The sequence below is a fragment of the Oryzias melastigma genome, linkage group LG2 (genome assembly GCF_002922805.2).
Source record: "Oryzias melastigma strain HK-1 linkage group LG2, ASM292280v2, whole genome shotgun sequence".
Taxonomy (NCBI): domain Eukaryota; kingdom Metazoa; phylum Chordata; class Actinopteri; order Beloniformes; family Adrianichthyidae; genus Oryzias; species Oryzias melastigma.
Window position 1 is genome coordinate 12,623,698 of NC_050513.1, and position 13,382 is coordinate 12,637,079.

The window sequence follows — 13,382 nt, forward strand, 5'->3', positions numbered from 1 at the left end:
GTCCTCGTGTTAGTCCCGCCCCAACGCGCCACAACAGGGCCAAAAGTTTTGAAACTGAAACTCTGAGATTCGAAAACGAAAATAAAAAAAAGATTTGAAACAGAAGAAAAAGTTTTGAAACCTATTTTTTTTTGGCCAAAAATTAATATTTTTTTTTAAATATTTTATTTCGGTTTCAAATAATATTGGCCCAGATTTAGCACCATAAAAGTCAAACTATTTGTCAAGCATCTAGGTGTGCAAAATTTGTTCTCCACATTTGACCCATCCCCTGAGGGAGTGGTGAGCTGCAGACACAGCCGCACTCGGGAACCATTTGGTGGTTTAACCCCCAGTCCAACTCTTTGGGACTTTTAGAGTCTTTGGTATGACTCGGCCGGGATTTGAACCCACGATCTTCCAATCCCAGGGCGGACACTCTACCACAAGGCCACTGAGCTGGTAACTTTAAACCCCACTTATTGTTTTTTTGCTCAAACGCCTTCTTTTCTTTCTTTTGTTTCGCATTACAGGAGTGACCATCTGGGAGCTGATGACGTTCGGGGGCAAACCGTACGACGGCATCCCTACGAGAGAAATCCCCGACATCCTGGAGAAAGGGGAGCGGCTGCCCCAGCCCCCCATCTGCACCATCGACGTCTACATGGTCATGGTCAAATGTGAGAAGACACACACAAATATCTTTTAACAAATAAGTACAAGTAAATCCAACTATAAAGGCCCGGTTCCACAGGATTTGACGGCAATATCACGAGTAAAACATTTTGATCATTTTAAGGCAAAATGATTTTGTTGGGTTCATCCACGTTTGAAAGACGTATGACCGCGTTTATACCACTGATGTTTTGTTGCATGACGAGCTGGCTGTTACCATTAAATCATGGGTATCCAACCTCCAATCTGTTAACCAAAACCGGTCCAGTACTGGGACGAGTGCACCAGTAACATAACCCGATACTAGTTCGCGTCCGGTACAGTACTTGGGCCCGGTTTGTACACAGTACCGCGTCTGGTACCTTATCTGGTGCTTGGTTAGGGTACTGGAACTGGAGGCATACTCTAGGACCAGTCTATGTCTGAAACCGCGTCCAGTAGAGCGTCCCAAGGGTTGCGGACCCAGCACGTCAAAAAGGCCAAGTTCAGGACACCTAAAACATCAAAAGTGACGCTGAGGGGTCCTTAACCAAACGTCAGTATGTGGCGACTTGGGGATGAGAACGTGTTGACACGACACGCTCCTTGACAGATTGTATATCCTCCAAGAGGACCTGACCGCAGACAATAACAAGATGGCTGGAAGTCGTTAAACAAAGTTCATGCTCTTCCTCTAAAACAAAAAACTCTGGAACTGGATTACGGTTAGAGTTAGGGTTATATTTTCAGTTGTTAATTTTTCTTCGGAATAGAATCACTATCGAGCATTGCTCTTTAACCCTTTAACACCTGAGATGTCGCCAGTGACGGCTAAAGAAGACGCGCTCCTTGACATGTCGTAAATCCTCCAAGCGGACCTTGTCGAGGACAACATAATGACCCCAAGATGGTGCTGGAGTCTCATTAGCCGGATGTCCTCCACCAAAATGAAGTTCATGCTCTTCCCCTAGAAAAATACCAGAATTAGGGTTAGGAATCTCGTAGTATAGATACGCAAATTTAGCTTCCAGCTATAGTTGCGACATTTCTGCTTCCGGCTAATGTTGTGTTTGGGTGCCATCTTGTCTGCAACCAGAGCCCCCTCTTATCGTTTACCGTTTACGTGATCAACTTGAATCAGCTGATTCTGACGTGGTGAAGAATTTAGGTTTTAATTAAGGGGTTGGTATCAATAACGATTTCCAGAATTAATTAATTTTACCAGAACCTGAATCAATTGGATGCTGATTTTTTTTTTTTATTATTAATATTCTTTCGATCCACTCAATTCAATTTGGTTCAATTCAATTTTGAGTTTATATGGTTTACACATTTAGACACATTTGTGTATAAATACATTAATAATCTACTATATGTTTTGAGTATATTTATATTAATTTGATACAGTTCCCATACTGTAACATGTATTAGTGAAATAATGAGATTGTTATCAGCATACAGAGTTAACACTGGTTCTCTAAAGGAGAAGTCCTAACAAAAATGTTAAGATTATTAACATTGTTCTACATCTCCTGGAGGATGTTTCCGTTTGGCCACTAGGTGGCGATCGCGCTATAGAAATACACTTTTTGAGAAAAAAAGCAAAGAATTAGCAAAACTTTAGTTTAGACCACGAGAGGTTACTTTCATTTTTTCCTTAAAATAATTTGGAAAATTCATTTTCAACTACCCAAGATCACCATATTAATACAAATTTCACGTACACAGATCTAGATTTCCCAATCTGATTGGTTACAATGCGAAACACAAAATACTCTGACTTTGTACCTGGTGTTTCTGAAAGTTTACTTTAAATGTTTTTCACCAGTATAATTCTTAGATTTGATCCAATCCTGGCCTAAAAAATTGCAAATCGTGTTTACACCCTGTTGCAACTCAACATAAGGTTATTCATCCGAGATGCAGTTTAATAAAAGACACCATGTGTTGAATATGTATCTTTAGAGATGGAATTAGAGCTGTGGGGCTTCACATCAAGGCAGAAGAAAAAAAGTTTTCTTTAAAAAATTGTGTTGTGAAACTTGGACGTTGGTTTATGGTCTGCAACACACGGGCCAATCGTCACCAAGGACTTTCTCCGTCGGTGTCATCCTCCATCTGGAACGCCATGCTTTCACCCCCCGTTCCGAATTCTCTCCAGATATTACAGCTCATCCAAAAATCTACCCTTCCTCCCTCCCTCCATCTTTCTGTCCCTTGCTGAATTCAGATCGTCTGTGCTAATGGTGAGGAATCCACCCTCCCATACTTCCAGGAAGCGGTCCAAACGTTTTTGCCAAATCAGGCATTGCGGTTTGCCAACGATCGGCTGCTTGGCCGGCTTTCTCCGCGTACCAGTCTGGTCATCGCTGCACCTTGTCTGAACTCATCAATGGATGAGCAACTTCTATGTCAATGTTTCCCCAATTATCCAAAAGTCTCCTGCAATGACTTTGTTAAAAAAAAAAACCTTGTCTTACACGAGTTCCTCTTGTATTGCATTATTTATAAATGCGTTAAAAAATAAAACAACTTTTTTTTTTCTTTTTTACTACCCAGTGCATTAAATCAAAACAAATTCCCACAGTAAAGACGCTGATCCAACGGAAATGTCAAAGCTTCTAATAGCTTCCAATGGTTTTTGACAGCACCCTAAAAAGCCCTCCAGCTATTAAATTTAATAACAAGGCCATCTTATTCTTTCGTTCGGGAGGAGAGAGATTGGTTTCATTTATAATTCTAATCTGTCAGGACATGCCGACACAATTATGTAACATTTTTGAGGTGAAGGGGCTCTTCTAGGAAAGCTCATTTCAAGAAAAAAAAAAGGGTTTCTATCATTGATTTTGAAATGTAAGATTATTAATAATAAAACAGAAGAAATGGCAGACGGAGAGCTGCTTAGAGAGAAGTACAAGTTTGAGTCGAGGCTGCAACTATTAGGGACAAATTGCCCACTTATAGGAGAAGTCTTTTACAAAGTTGCCAGTGGTGTCTTCACAACCGTGAGTTAGAAAAGACGGACGAAGATCCATGAGTGGCTAAGAAACTACGATACTAGACTATGACTCCATAAAAGTAAATAGTTTGTCATTTTTGAAGCAGTAAAAGCTTAATTTCTGTAATACAATGAGAAATGGTTCTAGTAGGAGAACTGGACAAAGTGAGTGTGACATCATCCATAGAAAATGGCTTACATCTGTCTCCAATGAAATAAGGTTAATTCAGACGCCATTTTTTTATTTTATGACATGGTTGTTGCCATGTTGGAGCCAGACATACCAGGAAGTAGCAATTGTACTACAAAACAGTAGAAGTTATTGTTTCTATGGCAACTATTCTCACCAATCAGGTGTTAGCTTGTTGGAAGTCCATGCCCCTACCAATGGAGAAGTAGGAGAATCTGTCGATCAAACGTCTCAATGGTAATGGCTAATACTGGGAATTTGGGTATTGATCCGTTGCCAAGTATTGGCAATCCAGCATCGCCAATATCGATACCAATATTTTTTTCTTTAAAGGGCTCATTCCATGCTTTTCTTGAGTCTTTCAGAGTAAACTATATCTATATATATATCACATGTGGCAAAGTTGAGGCCCAGGGGCCGGATCTGCCGCGCTGGGTGATTCTATCTGGCCCTCCAGTTTATAAGAAAATTTCAAGACATTCTCATTCGTTTTTTGACGTCCAGTTAAATCAAGGGTCCCCAACTTAAGTACCGGTCCCGTACTGGTCCGGTACTAAGTAAGTGGACTGCACCGGTGTCCTTCCTAACCTTAACCCGGTACCGGATAGTAAGTACCAAACAGTTGGTACCATACGTGGACCACGCTAGGGTTAGGGTACCGGTACCCACCGCGTCCCGAGGTTCAGTCCGCGTTAAAAACTTACGTTTTTAAAGTTTTAAAAATTTTGTTTTAGTGTGTTTAATAAATGTTTATCTTGTTCGGCCCGCGACCTAAGAAGTGTTTTGGAATTTTGTCCACCTGTACGATTGAGTTTGACACCCCTGATATACAGTATATGATGAAATAATACACAAAAAACAGATTATTTATGAGATGAGAGTTATTTTTTGTCAACTCTTTTCATACCCGGAAGTAAAGCTACTTGATCTAAGAGGCTACACCTTTAGCTCCTTGAGGGTTTCGCTCATTTCATGACGTCAACTTAGAGAAAGCCTCGTCAGCATGTCACCCAAAAAAAAAAAAATTGATATGTATATATATATATATATATATATATATTCAATTTTCTTTTAAATATTGATGTACACACTGTGTACCCCGTGAACGTTTCTTTTCTCTTTGAAGCATCATCTGTCTCCGTATCAAAAATCCTTTTCTCTTTAATTCAGATCATTTTTTTGGATACATGTTCACCTTTCTGCCTTTGCTCAATAATCCATGTTCAAACGAGTTATCCCAAACATAACAGATCGATCTAGTACATAAAACTAAAGTTCGCTAGCTTGATGCTATATTGGGATTTTTAATGCTAACGCTTGGTCGAACTAAACATATATTGTTGAACAAATGACCATCTTTGTCAAATTTTCCAAACTCTTTTAAGAAACACTTTTTTTAAATTACCATTTAAAGCATTGTTTTTTGCTCATACTTTCTTCTTCTTTTGGAATAAGGTGTAATACTATAGTGCGATCGCCACCTAGTGGCCAAACTGAAACGCCCTCCAGGAGATGGAGAACAATTGTTGAAGCTTCTCTGTTAGAGAATCCATGTAACGCTGCATCAGATTATAGATTATAGATAGAATACTATTAAAGATTAATAATGTATTTATAAATAAATGTGTCAAACTTGTAAACACAAAATTGAATTGAACCCAATTGATTTGAGAGGATTGAAAGAATTGAAAAAATTGAATCAAATTGTTTCAAGCTCTGGTGAATCGAATCAATTCTGGAATTTATTAATAATTAAAATAATTAAAAGACCACTGGAAACACTTATAAAATCAATCAAAAGATAAGAGGAGTGGGTCATTCAGGAGGAATTTCAATGTGTTTTTTGAAGTGACCACCATTGTAGAAGTTTTACTATCATAGACGTTTGTGCACCAAAAAGATGGGTCATTGATTAAAAAAATGCACACAAAAGGGGAAACCAGGTCAAGCAAATGCCACAACTGTTATAAAAGCAACACAAACAAGTTTATCACAAAAGTGGGGTCACACTGCCCTTTAAGAAGCCAGACTGGAGTTCAGTAATTGGCCACATTAATTGTGAGTACACGTTGGAGGTTGTGTGTGCCGTCACGCTGTGTACCCCGTTTCCACGGCGTCACCCCGGCTCAGGCGGAACAGAGTTTTTCTTGCGTTCCTCCATAATTGCATTGATACTGGTTAATCCACTACAGGTGGAAATTAGATGAAGTGGTCAAGGTCAGACAAAGTCGTCTGAAATGACAACAGGGACCATAATAGTAAACTAGATTGACTGACAATTAAAAAGGCTGGATCACATGTCCAGACTTTGTTGTTTTTGTTGAATTTTAAAGACCTTGATTCAGCCGGCCGTGTTGCAGAATGCATAATAGAGGTGTAGACACTGAAATCAGCAGCCCAGGTAATCTAATCTGAGCCAAAACACCACCTGCTGTTTCACTCTACCCTCAGGGTTTTGCTGTGTTTGCTGCACTTGTAGCCTGAGGTACAGAACGTGCTCGCTTTCTTGAAAGAGAGCAGCACAATTACTCGATAACATACAAGTATGTAAAGAAAAAAAATCTGCAAAGTGTTTTGTCCCGAAACAAATTGTTTTCATAAATGGAGTGGTGCGCTGTCAACATTACCCAACATTTTTTTGCCTTCCTATAAGGTTTGTAAATTGTGTCATTATACTGTAAGAGTTTATGCATTCCACGCACATGAGGGTGGTGATGGCAGTGCTGAATGAAAATGAATCGGATGCAAGTGCAGTGGAAGGTCAAGACCGCTCCGTCTGAGAAAATAGCAAAGTATCTTGAGGAAGGTTACGCTAAAGGTGAAGGAAACAATAAACCTCTTAAGCTTTGAGCCATTATCCATCTGTATGTTTACGTTTTCCTTCTCCGCCTTTCTCTTCCTGTTTTTTTGTCTCCAGGTTGGATGATTGATGCAGACAGCAGGCCGAAGTTCAAGGAACTAGCTGCTGAGTTCTGCAGAATGGCGCGTGACCCCCAGCGATACCTGGTCATCCAGGTGTGTCTGCCTCATCGACTTCGTCCACAGATCAACCGTTAATGAGGCTTTTCTGTACGACCGTCTGCATACCAAAGTGCCTAAATACAAGATGATTAAATCTCTGCACTGGATTGGTGTAAGCCTTAGTCTCTCTATGGAGAGAAGTGTCTCTTAAAGTGAGCACAGGTGTGTTTAGTAGTTCCCTTGAGACTCTTGCCGGCATCTCAAGAGATATCATGAAAATGGAATTGTTGTGCCTGTGCTAAGTGTGTCAAGTATTTGTAAGGATAGTGTCCTAAGATACTGTTGTATGGTGACCTTACACCACACTCCAGTTATTGGTAAGGTGTGTGTACTGGTAGATGGGTTGAGCTGGTGATACGCTAGTGCCCATAAAATGACCACAAAAACTAGGTTCTGATTGCCTGATTTGCTTATTCCCAGTGGAGGCCCTTGTCTAGTGGAACTCCTTGTGTAGTGGAGGCCCTGTCTAGTGGAGGCCCCTGTCTAGTGGAGGCCCTTGTCTAGCGGTGGGCCTTTCCTAGTGGACACCCATGTCTAGTGGAGGCCCTTGTCTAGTGGAGGCCCATGTCTAGTGGAGGCCCCTGTCTAGTGGAGGCCCTTGTCTAGTGGAGGCCCCTGTCTAGTGGAGGCCCTTGTCTAGTGGAGGCCGTTGTCTAGCCTTTCTGCTCTCTTTGGGGTCAAGATGACTCCAACCACATATTGATATGTGATTTCTTCCAGGACAAATGTGGACAAAGGGGGACATGATTTTATGTCTGCCATGGACATTAGTGAAATTCAAAAATCAATGACCAAAAAAAGTTCAGCGCACCTTGCGGGGTCCAGATGACCCCACTTTTAATCTAAACAAGCCAAGCAGAGTGGAAGGCCTAGTGGAGGCCCTTGTCTAGAATCTGTATGACACACTTGTGTCACTCTTACTCACCCTTGCGTTTTGTTCTACACCGAATTTACACTGGTCCGTCAGCGGTGTGTCTCCCTTGTGTCGAATAAGGAGTCCATCTTATGACCATCGATTAGTTTTCATTGTCTCTGTTGCCTGCTCTGTATTCTCTACCTCTCACTTCTGGAGAAGTGGCTTGTCCTGGCACCCATGTGACACTTTCGTTATTTTTTGTTAGCTATAAAACCAGTATATCAGCTTGAACTTTTCAGTTTGTTTTATTTAGGTTTCAAATATTTGTTGCTCCATGCCTTTACAGGTTTTTTCCATTTTTCATCTGTTTTCACCCGTATCTACCCCTAAGAGCAGTAGTGACTAAGGCATTAGCTTTCGTCCATCTGTCATAGTTGCTGGGTTAAATAAGACAACATTTTGCATTTTTTACCATTTAGGGAGACGACCGCATGAAGCTTCCTAGTCCCAATGACAGCAAGTTCTTTAAAAGTCTACTGGACGAAGAGGACCTTGACGACCTGATGGATGCTGAGGAGTATCTAGTTCCTAGAGGATTTAACGGGGCTTCGACGTCATCCACAACCAGGCCTCGAGTCGACTCCAATAGGGTAAGAGCCTTCGCTTATTGGCGGTGTAGGTACCACATGTGCTCGGCCTGCAGGATCGGCTTGCAGTCTTGCGACTAATGATGATGTCACACTACGTTAACTTAGACAAACGACTTGGCTATTTTGCACAGTTTTTCTGTACTTAAACTGATGTTTACAATAAAGTTTGTTAAACTTTGAACATTTATACAGGTGCTCCCAAGTTGTTTATACTCAGCACTGTAAGCAAATAACAAATAAGCTCTTCAAGGGTTTGTTATATCTACTGAAAGCAAGAGGTCCTCACTGAATAGACGCTGTATCCTATGCATCCTCATGACCAGAATTTCCTAATTAACCCCAAAAGTTTGAACATTAAAGTCAACAAATCTTTGTGGGAAAACTAGTTAAAGTTAAAACAGGAGAAATGTGGTTATTCAGTCCAAACAGACAATTATCTTTTTTGATTTGCTTCTATACTAGAAAAAAAGGAGCCAATATTGACTCGCTTTGAAGTCAAGAAGTTTGGAGAAGTAAAAAGTTTGTTGCGATGGAGTTTAGACTATATAAGGTGAACAGATACAAACCCCCAGGATATTTCCTGCTTTGTTTTGTTGTGTTTTGTTGCTCTGCCTCCTGTAATTGTTGCTTTACTACGAGAAGCTGGGGCGGGCGCACAAGAGTCGGCCCGGATTAAATAGCCCACGGCAAACCAACGCAGCACCGCACAAAGCCCTTTTGCTTCGTGTGTCATGTTTTGTTTTTTCTTCAGGGGATTTATTTTTTTTTTTTTGAGGTTCAGGTGTTTAAACCGCAGCTTCGCCTGACTGCCCCTTAAAGTCCCTTCAGGCTTATGACTACACCTGCAAAACTTTAGTTTGAAAATTTGACTTTAAAGAGCAGCGGTTGAATGTTAAAACGCCCACTAAGCATGAAAATAAAGTATCTCTTGTGTTTCCATGCGTTTTAATCTCCTTCTTTCATTTATTTCTAATCAACCCAATTTACAGAACCAGTTTGGCTATCGTGATGGTGTACCCAGCCTTGCAGAAGGAGCCCTGGCTGGGGCCCAAAGTAATCTGAGCCAGGATGCCTCAGGTGGCTCGGGTTCAGGCTTGGAGGACCAGCGCTGTAATGGAAGCCTGCATAAAAAGAAAGGAGGACTATCTGCAGGAGAGGACAGCGGGGCCCAAAGATACAGTGCCGACCCAACCATCTTCCTAGGGGAGAGAGCAACCAGAGGAGACACCGATGAGGATGGCTACATGACACCCATGAAGGACAAGAGTTCCTCAGGTACTTTAATAATACCTGTAAATAGACATATATTTGAACGTGTATCCAGTTTTGACCTAATTGAGCCCTTCAAGATCCCAAATGAAAACTTTTATGGAATTTCAGGTCAATGGTGGCGCCAAAATTAAAACAGTTCACATAGTAGAAGAAGTATATAGTTCATATAGTAGAATAAGCAAGTTATGAACATGTTGTTTGTATCAAAACATGAAAAAGGGCATTGGTATTTTGAGGTTGGACCAACATTGAAGGTCTCAATTCCTAGTGACGTTACCTTGAATATCGTTCTAGACCACCTTGTAACTCTTAGAAACTAATCAAGAGTGGCTATACAGAAAAAAACGTACAAACTTAAAGTCTGTTCCAAGTTAAAAACATCCACATATAAATTATTGGTTTTGTACTTATGATGTAGGCATCCCAAGCCCGGTTGCTATGAAAATTATAAAAATTACTTTTTCATGGAGCTTTGAAAATTGCTGCACATGTTTATTATGGCCAGACAACAAAAAATACCTATGGTTGCTATGGAATTTAGGCAAGTTTGTGGTTTGCAACCACCATCGCATGGTACAAAAATAAAAACAGAAAAATAAATCCTGTTTTTTTTCATATATCAAACCTCCTTCAGCACATCTGGACTTGGAGGTCTGAGGTCATGGAAATTATGATACGCTTAAGAACTGTATCTACAAAATTAAATATTTAACATTCTGACATTCATTTATGGTATCATACGTACGATGTAGGCGTCCCAAGCCTGGTTGCTATGAAAGTTGTAAAAATAACATTGACAAAGAGCTTTGAAAATTGCTACACATGTTTATTATGGCCAGACAGCAAAAAATACCTATGGTTGCTATGGACTTAAGGCAAGTTTGTGTCTTTCAACCACCATCGCATGGTACAAAAATGAAAACAACAGAAAAATAAATCCTGTTTTTTGTTCTGACGTCAAACCTCCTTCAGCACATCTGGAGTCAGAGGCCTGAGGTCATGCAAATTATGATATGCTTAAGAACTGTATCTACAAAATTAAATATTTAACATTCTGACATTCATTTATGGTATCATACTTATGATGTAGGCGTCCCAAGCCTGGTTGCTATGAACATTGTAAAAATTACTTTGACATGGAGCTTTGAAAATTGCTGCATATGTTTATTATGGCCAGACAACAAAAAACACCTATGGTTACTATGGACTTTAGGCAAGTTTGTGGCTTGCAACCATCATGGCACGATACAAAAAAATAAATAAATAAAATAAAAAAAAAATAAAAATGAATCACTTTTTTATGTTGCTCCATCAGCAACGGGTGAAGACAGAAGCCTGAGATCATGCCAAGCTAAAACACTTTAGAAATCTATTTAAATAAAAATCAAATATTAAAGTTTTGACATTTCAAGCCTGGTTCCTATGAAAACTTAAAAATTTACTTTGACATAAAGCTTCAAAAATTGTTACATATGTTTAGCAGGGCCAGACAACAAAAATGCTTATGGTTGCTATGGAGTTTAGGCGAGTTTGTGGCTTAAAACCTTCGTTTTATGGTACAAAAATGAAAAAAAATTGAAAAATGAATAACTTTTTTCTGTTGCCAAACCTCCGCCAGCAGAGCAGGAGACAGAGGTCTGAGTTCATTCAAAGCCTTTCATCACACTGAATCTGTAGAACAAGTCATGCAAATAATAGAACACCTTAGAAATGTATCTACATACAAATTCAGTATTAAAGTTTTAGCTTTCAGACGACCAGCACAAAGGTGAACAATTAAATTCAGTCTTGTATCTTCTTTCCCTCAAGTCACTATTCATAGAGCAAACAAAACTTTGTAATAGCCTAACCCACCTGTCATTTTGCTTGTTCATTTCATTTAGGTCAATTGATTAATATTCCTATTGAGTTTCCAGCGAGTGTGGTTCATGTCAGCCAATACTACAGAGTCATGTTTTTTGCCTTTGATCATATTTCACTCCATTGGCCCTTCTCCTGGGCTTGATTTTTTTTTTTTTTTTTGCTTTGAGCAGCTCCAAATATAACAAAGCCTGAAGCAAAATACATCTGATGCAATGGTAAGGAACTCGAGATTGGGCAAAATCAATAGGATTACTGTCATGTGAAAATGAGAACTCTATCATTTTGGGGTTTTATTTATTAGAACACGATAAATTCAAGTCTTCTGCAGGCTTTAAAACTGTGGAAAATACAACGTTGGATCAAAAACAATGCATTCTACATTACAGCACATCGTTATTTATTGAACAAAGACCCAACCTACATTCAGATGGTGTGCGAGAAACCATTGAAATCCACCCGTTCTGGTTCCACAAAGATAAAAACTTAACTTGTCTGATCTGGTAACCCAAAATCAAGGGAGGAATGATATAAATTGTGATTTTATAAAAACAAGTGTTGCTGCTTATCGACCTGTGAATAATTGATTCCATCTGAAATGTTTATCATTCTGCTGTGAGAAAGATTTTTTTTTTTAAAGTAGATGCCGTTTAGGAGAGTTGGTTTGCTAAAGGGCAGCTGGTCTCGTCTCAGGCTGTTCAACACTTGGGTGAAATGGTGAAAAACAGGCTGGAATTGCTTCAGATACATTGGGAAAATGTTGATTTAAAACATTGGAGTTTCAGCCAAAAGGATCTTAGAAGTTTAGGATTGGCTATGACTTAAAGACTTAAAGACAATCAACCAGTGTGTTGATCATGATCATGCAAGTATTCCATAACTATGTAAAATTCTTTGTCTGGGTAATATTGTATCATGCAAGACAGCAAATTAAGCAATCAAGCACTTCCAAAAAAGAATAACTGATGCCTTAGTCACACCCGGGCAGGGATTGACCCAGATTACTTTGCTGGGTCTATGGAAGGTCATAGACAGGTATGGCCGCATCTCAAGGGGAGTGCTGATGTGTCTAGAAGTTCCCTTAGGGTAGCGCGATAATCTCAAGAAACATCGTGAAAATGGAATACACAATTGTTGTGTGTGTGGTAAGTATATTGTGAAGTATTAATAAGGATAATAAAAGTAACACCCAGTTATGTTGAACAGGTAATGCCGTTGTAGGGTACCTTTACTTCACACTCTAGTCATTAGCAAGGAGCGCAAATTTGCTCTTTACTAAAATCCCGCCCAAATGCCAGAGTGTGCAAGTGATACGCAAGTGCCTGTAAGATCCCCTCGCAGACTATACTCAGATTGTCCAATTTCCTCATTTCTATCAACCAGGGTTGCACACAAGGTTGATGCAAGGTTCGGGCAGGGTTTGGAGGGTGAGGGGTTAAAAATAAACAATCAAATCCATAGTATACACCTGCACCCTTACTTACATTTGTGTGTTGTTTAACCCTTGTACTATCTTGTGGGGTCTAGATTACGCTACCCTTACGTTGACGTGTTACCCCTGCCATGACAAAGGTGGACAGGATTTCATGTCTGCCATGGACACCAATGAAAATCAAAAATCATTAAAAAAGAAAAAAAAAAGGTTCAGCTCACTGTCTTGAGATGACCTCACTCCCAACGTTAATGTTGGACAGTACAAGGGTTACATGTTTGCTACGACCTGTTGCCCGCAGTATACCCATAGAAAAACAATTGTCCTTGATCATAGTCGCTCTTTGGGTTCATTAAGTGGTCTATGATCTTGATATTTTGTGTGCCCAGTACAGTTTTGCACTTTTTTCACCTACATAAAACCTGAATCCACTCCAAAGGCCAGTTGTGACTAAGGCATAAAATAATCTT

The 13,382-nt window shown here is 39.9% G+C and overlaps 1 protein-coding gene across 1 annotated transcript in view; it reads left to right on the top strand.

The window, feature by feature from the left end:
• The window catches only part of si:ch73-383l1.1 (receptor tyrosine-protein kinase erbB-4), a 439,732-nt gene that overhangs the window by 416,154 nt on the left and 10,196 nt on the right, over nucleotides 1-13,382 (top strand). Inside the window, exons 23-26 of the mRNA XM_024288936.2 lie at nucleotides 513-659; nucleotides 6,739-6,836; nucleotides 8,178-8,348; nucleotides 9,338-9,623. Coding sequence (XP_024144704.1) covers nucleotides 513-659; nucleotides 6,739-6,836; nucleotides 8,178-8,348; nucleotides 9,338-9,623 — 702 coding nt within the window. The remainder of the gene's footprint in view (nucleotides 1-512; nucleotides 660-6,738; nucleotides 6,837-8,177; nucleotides 8,349-9,337; nucleotides 9,624-13,382) is intronic.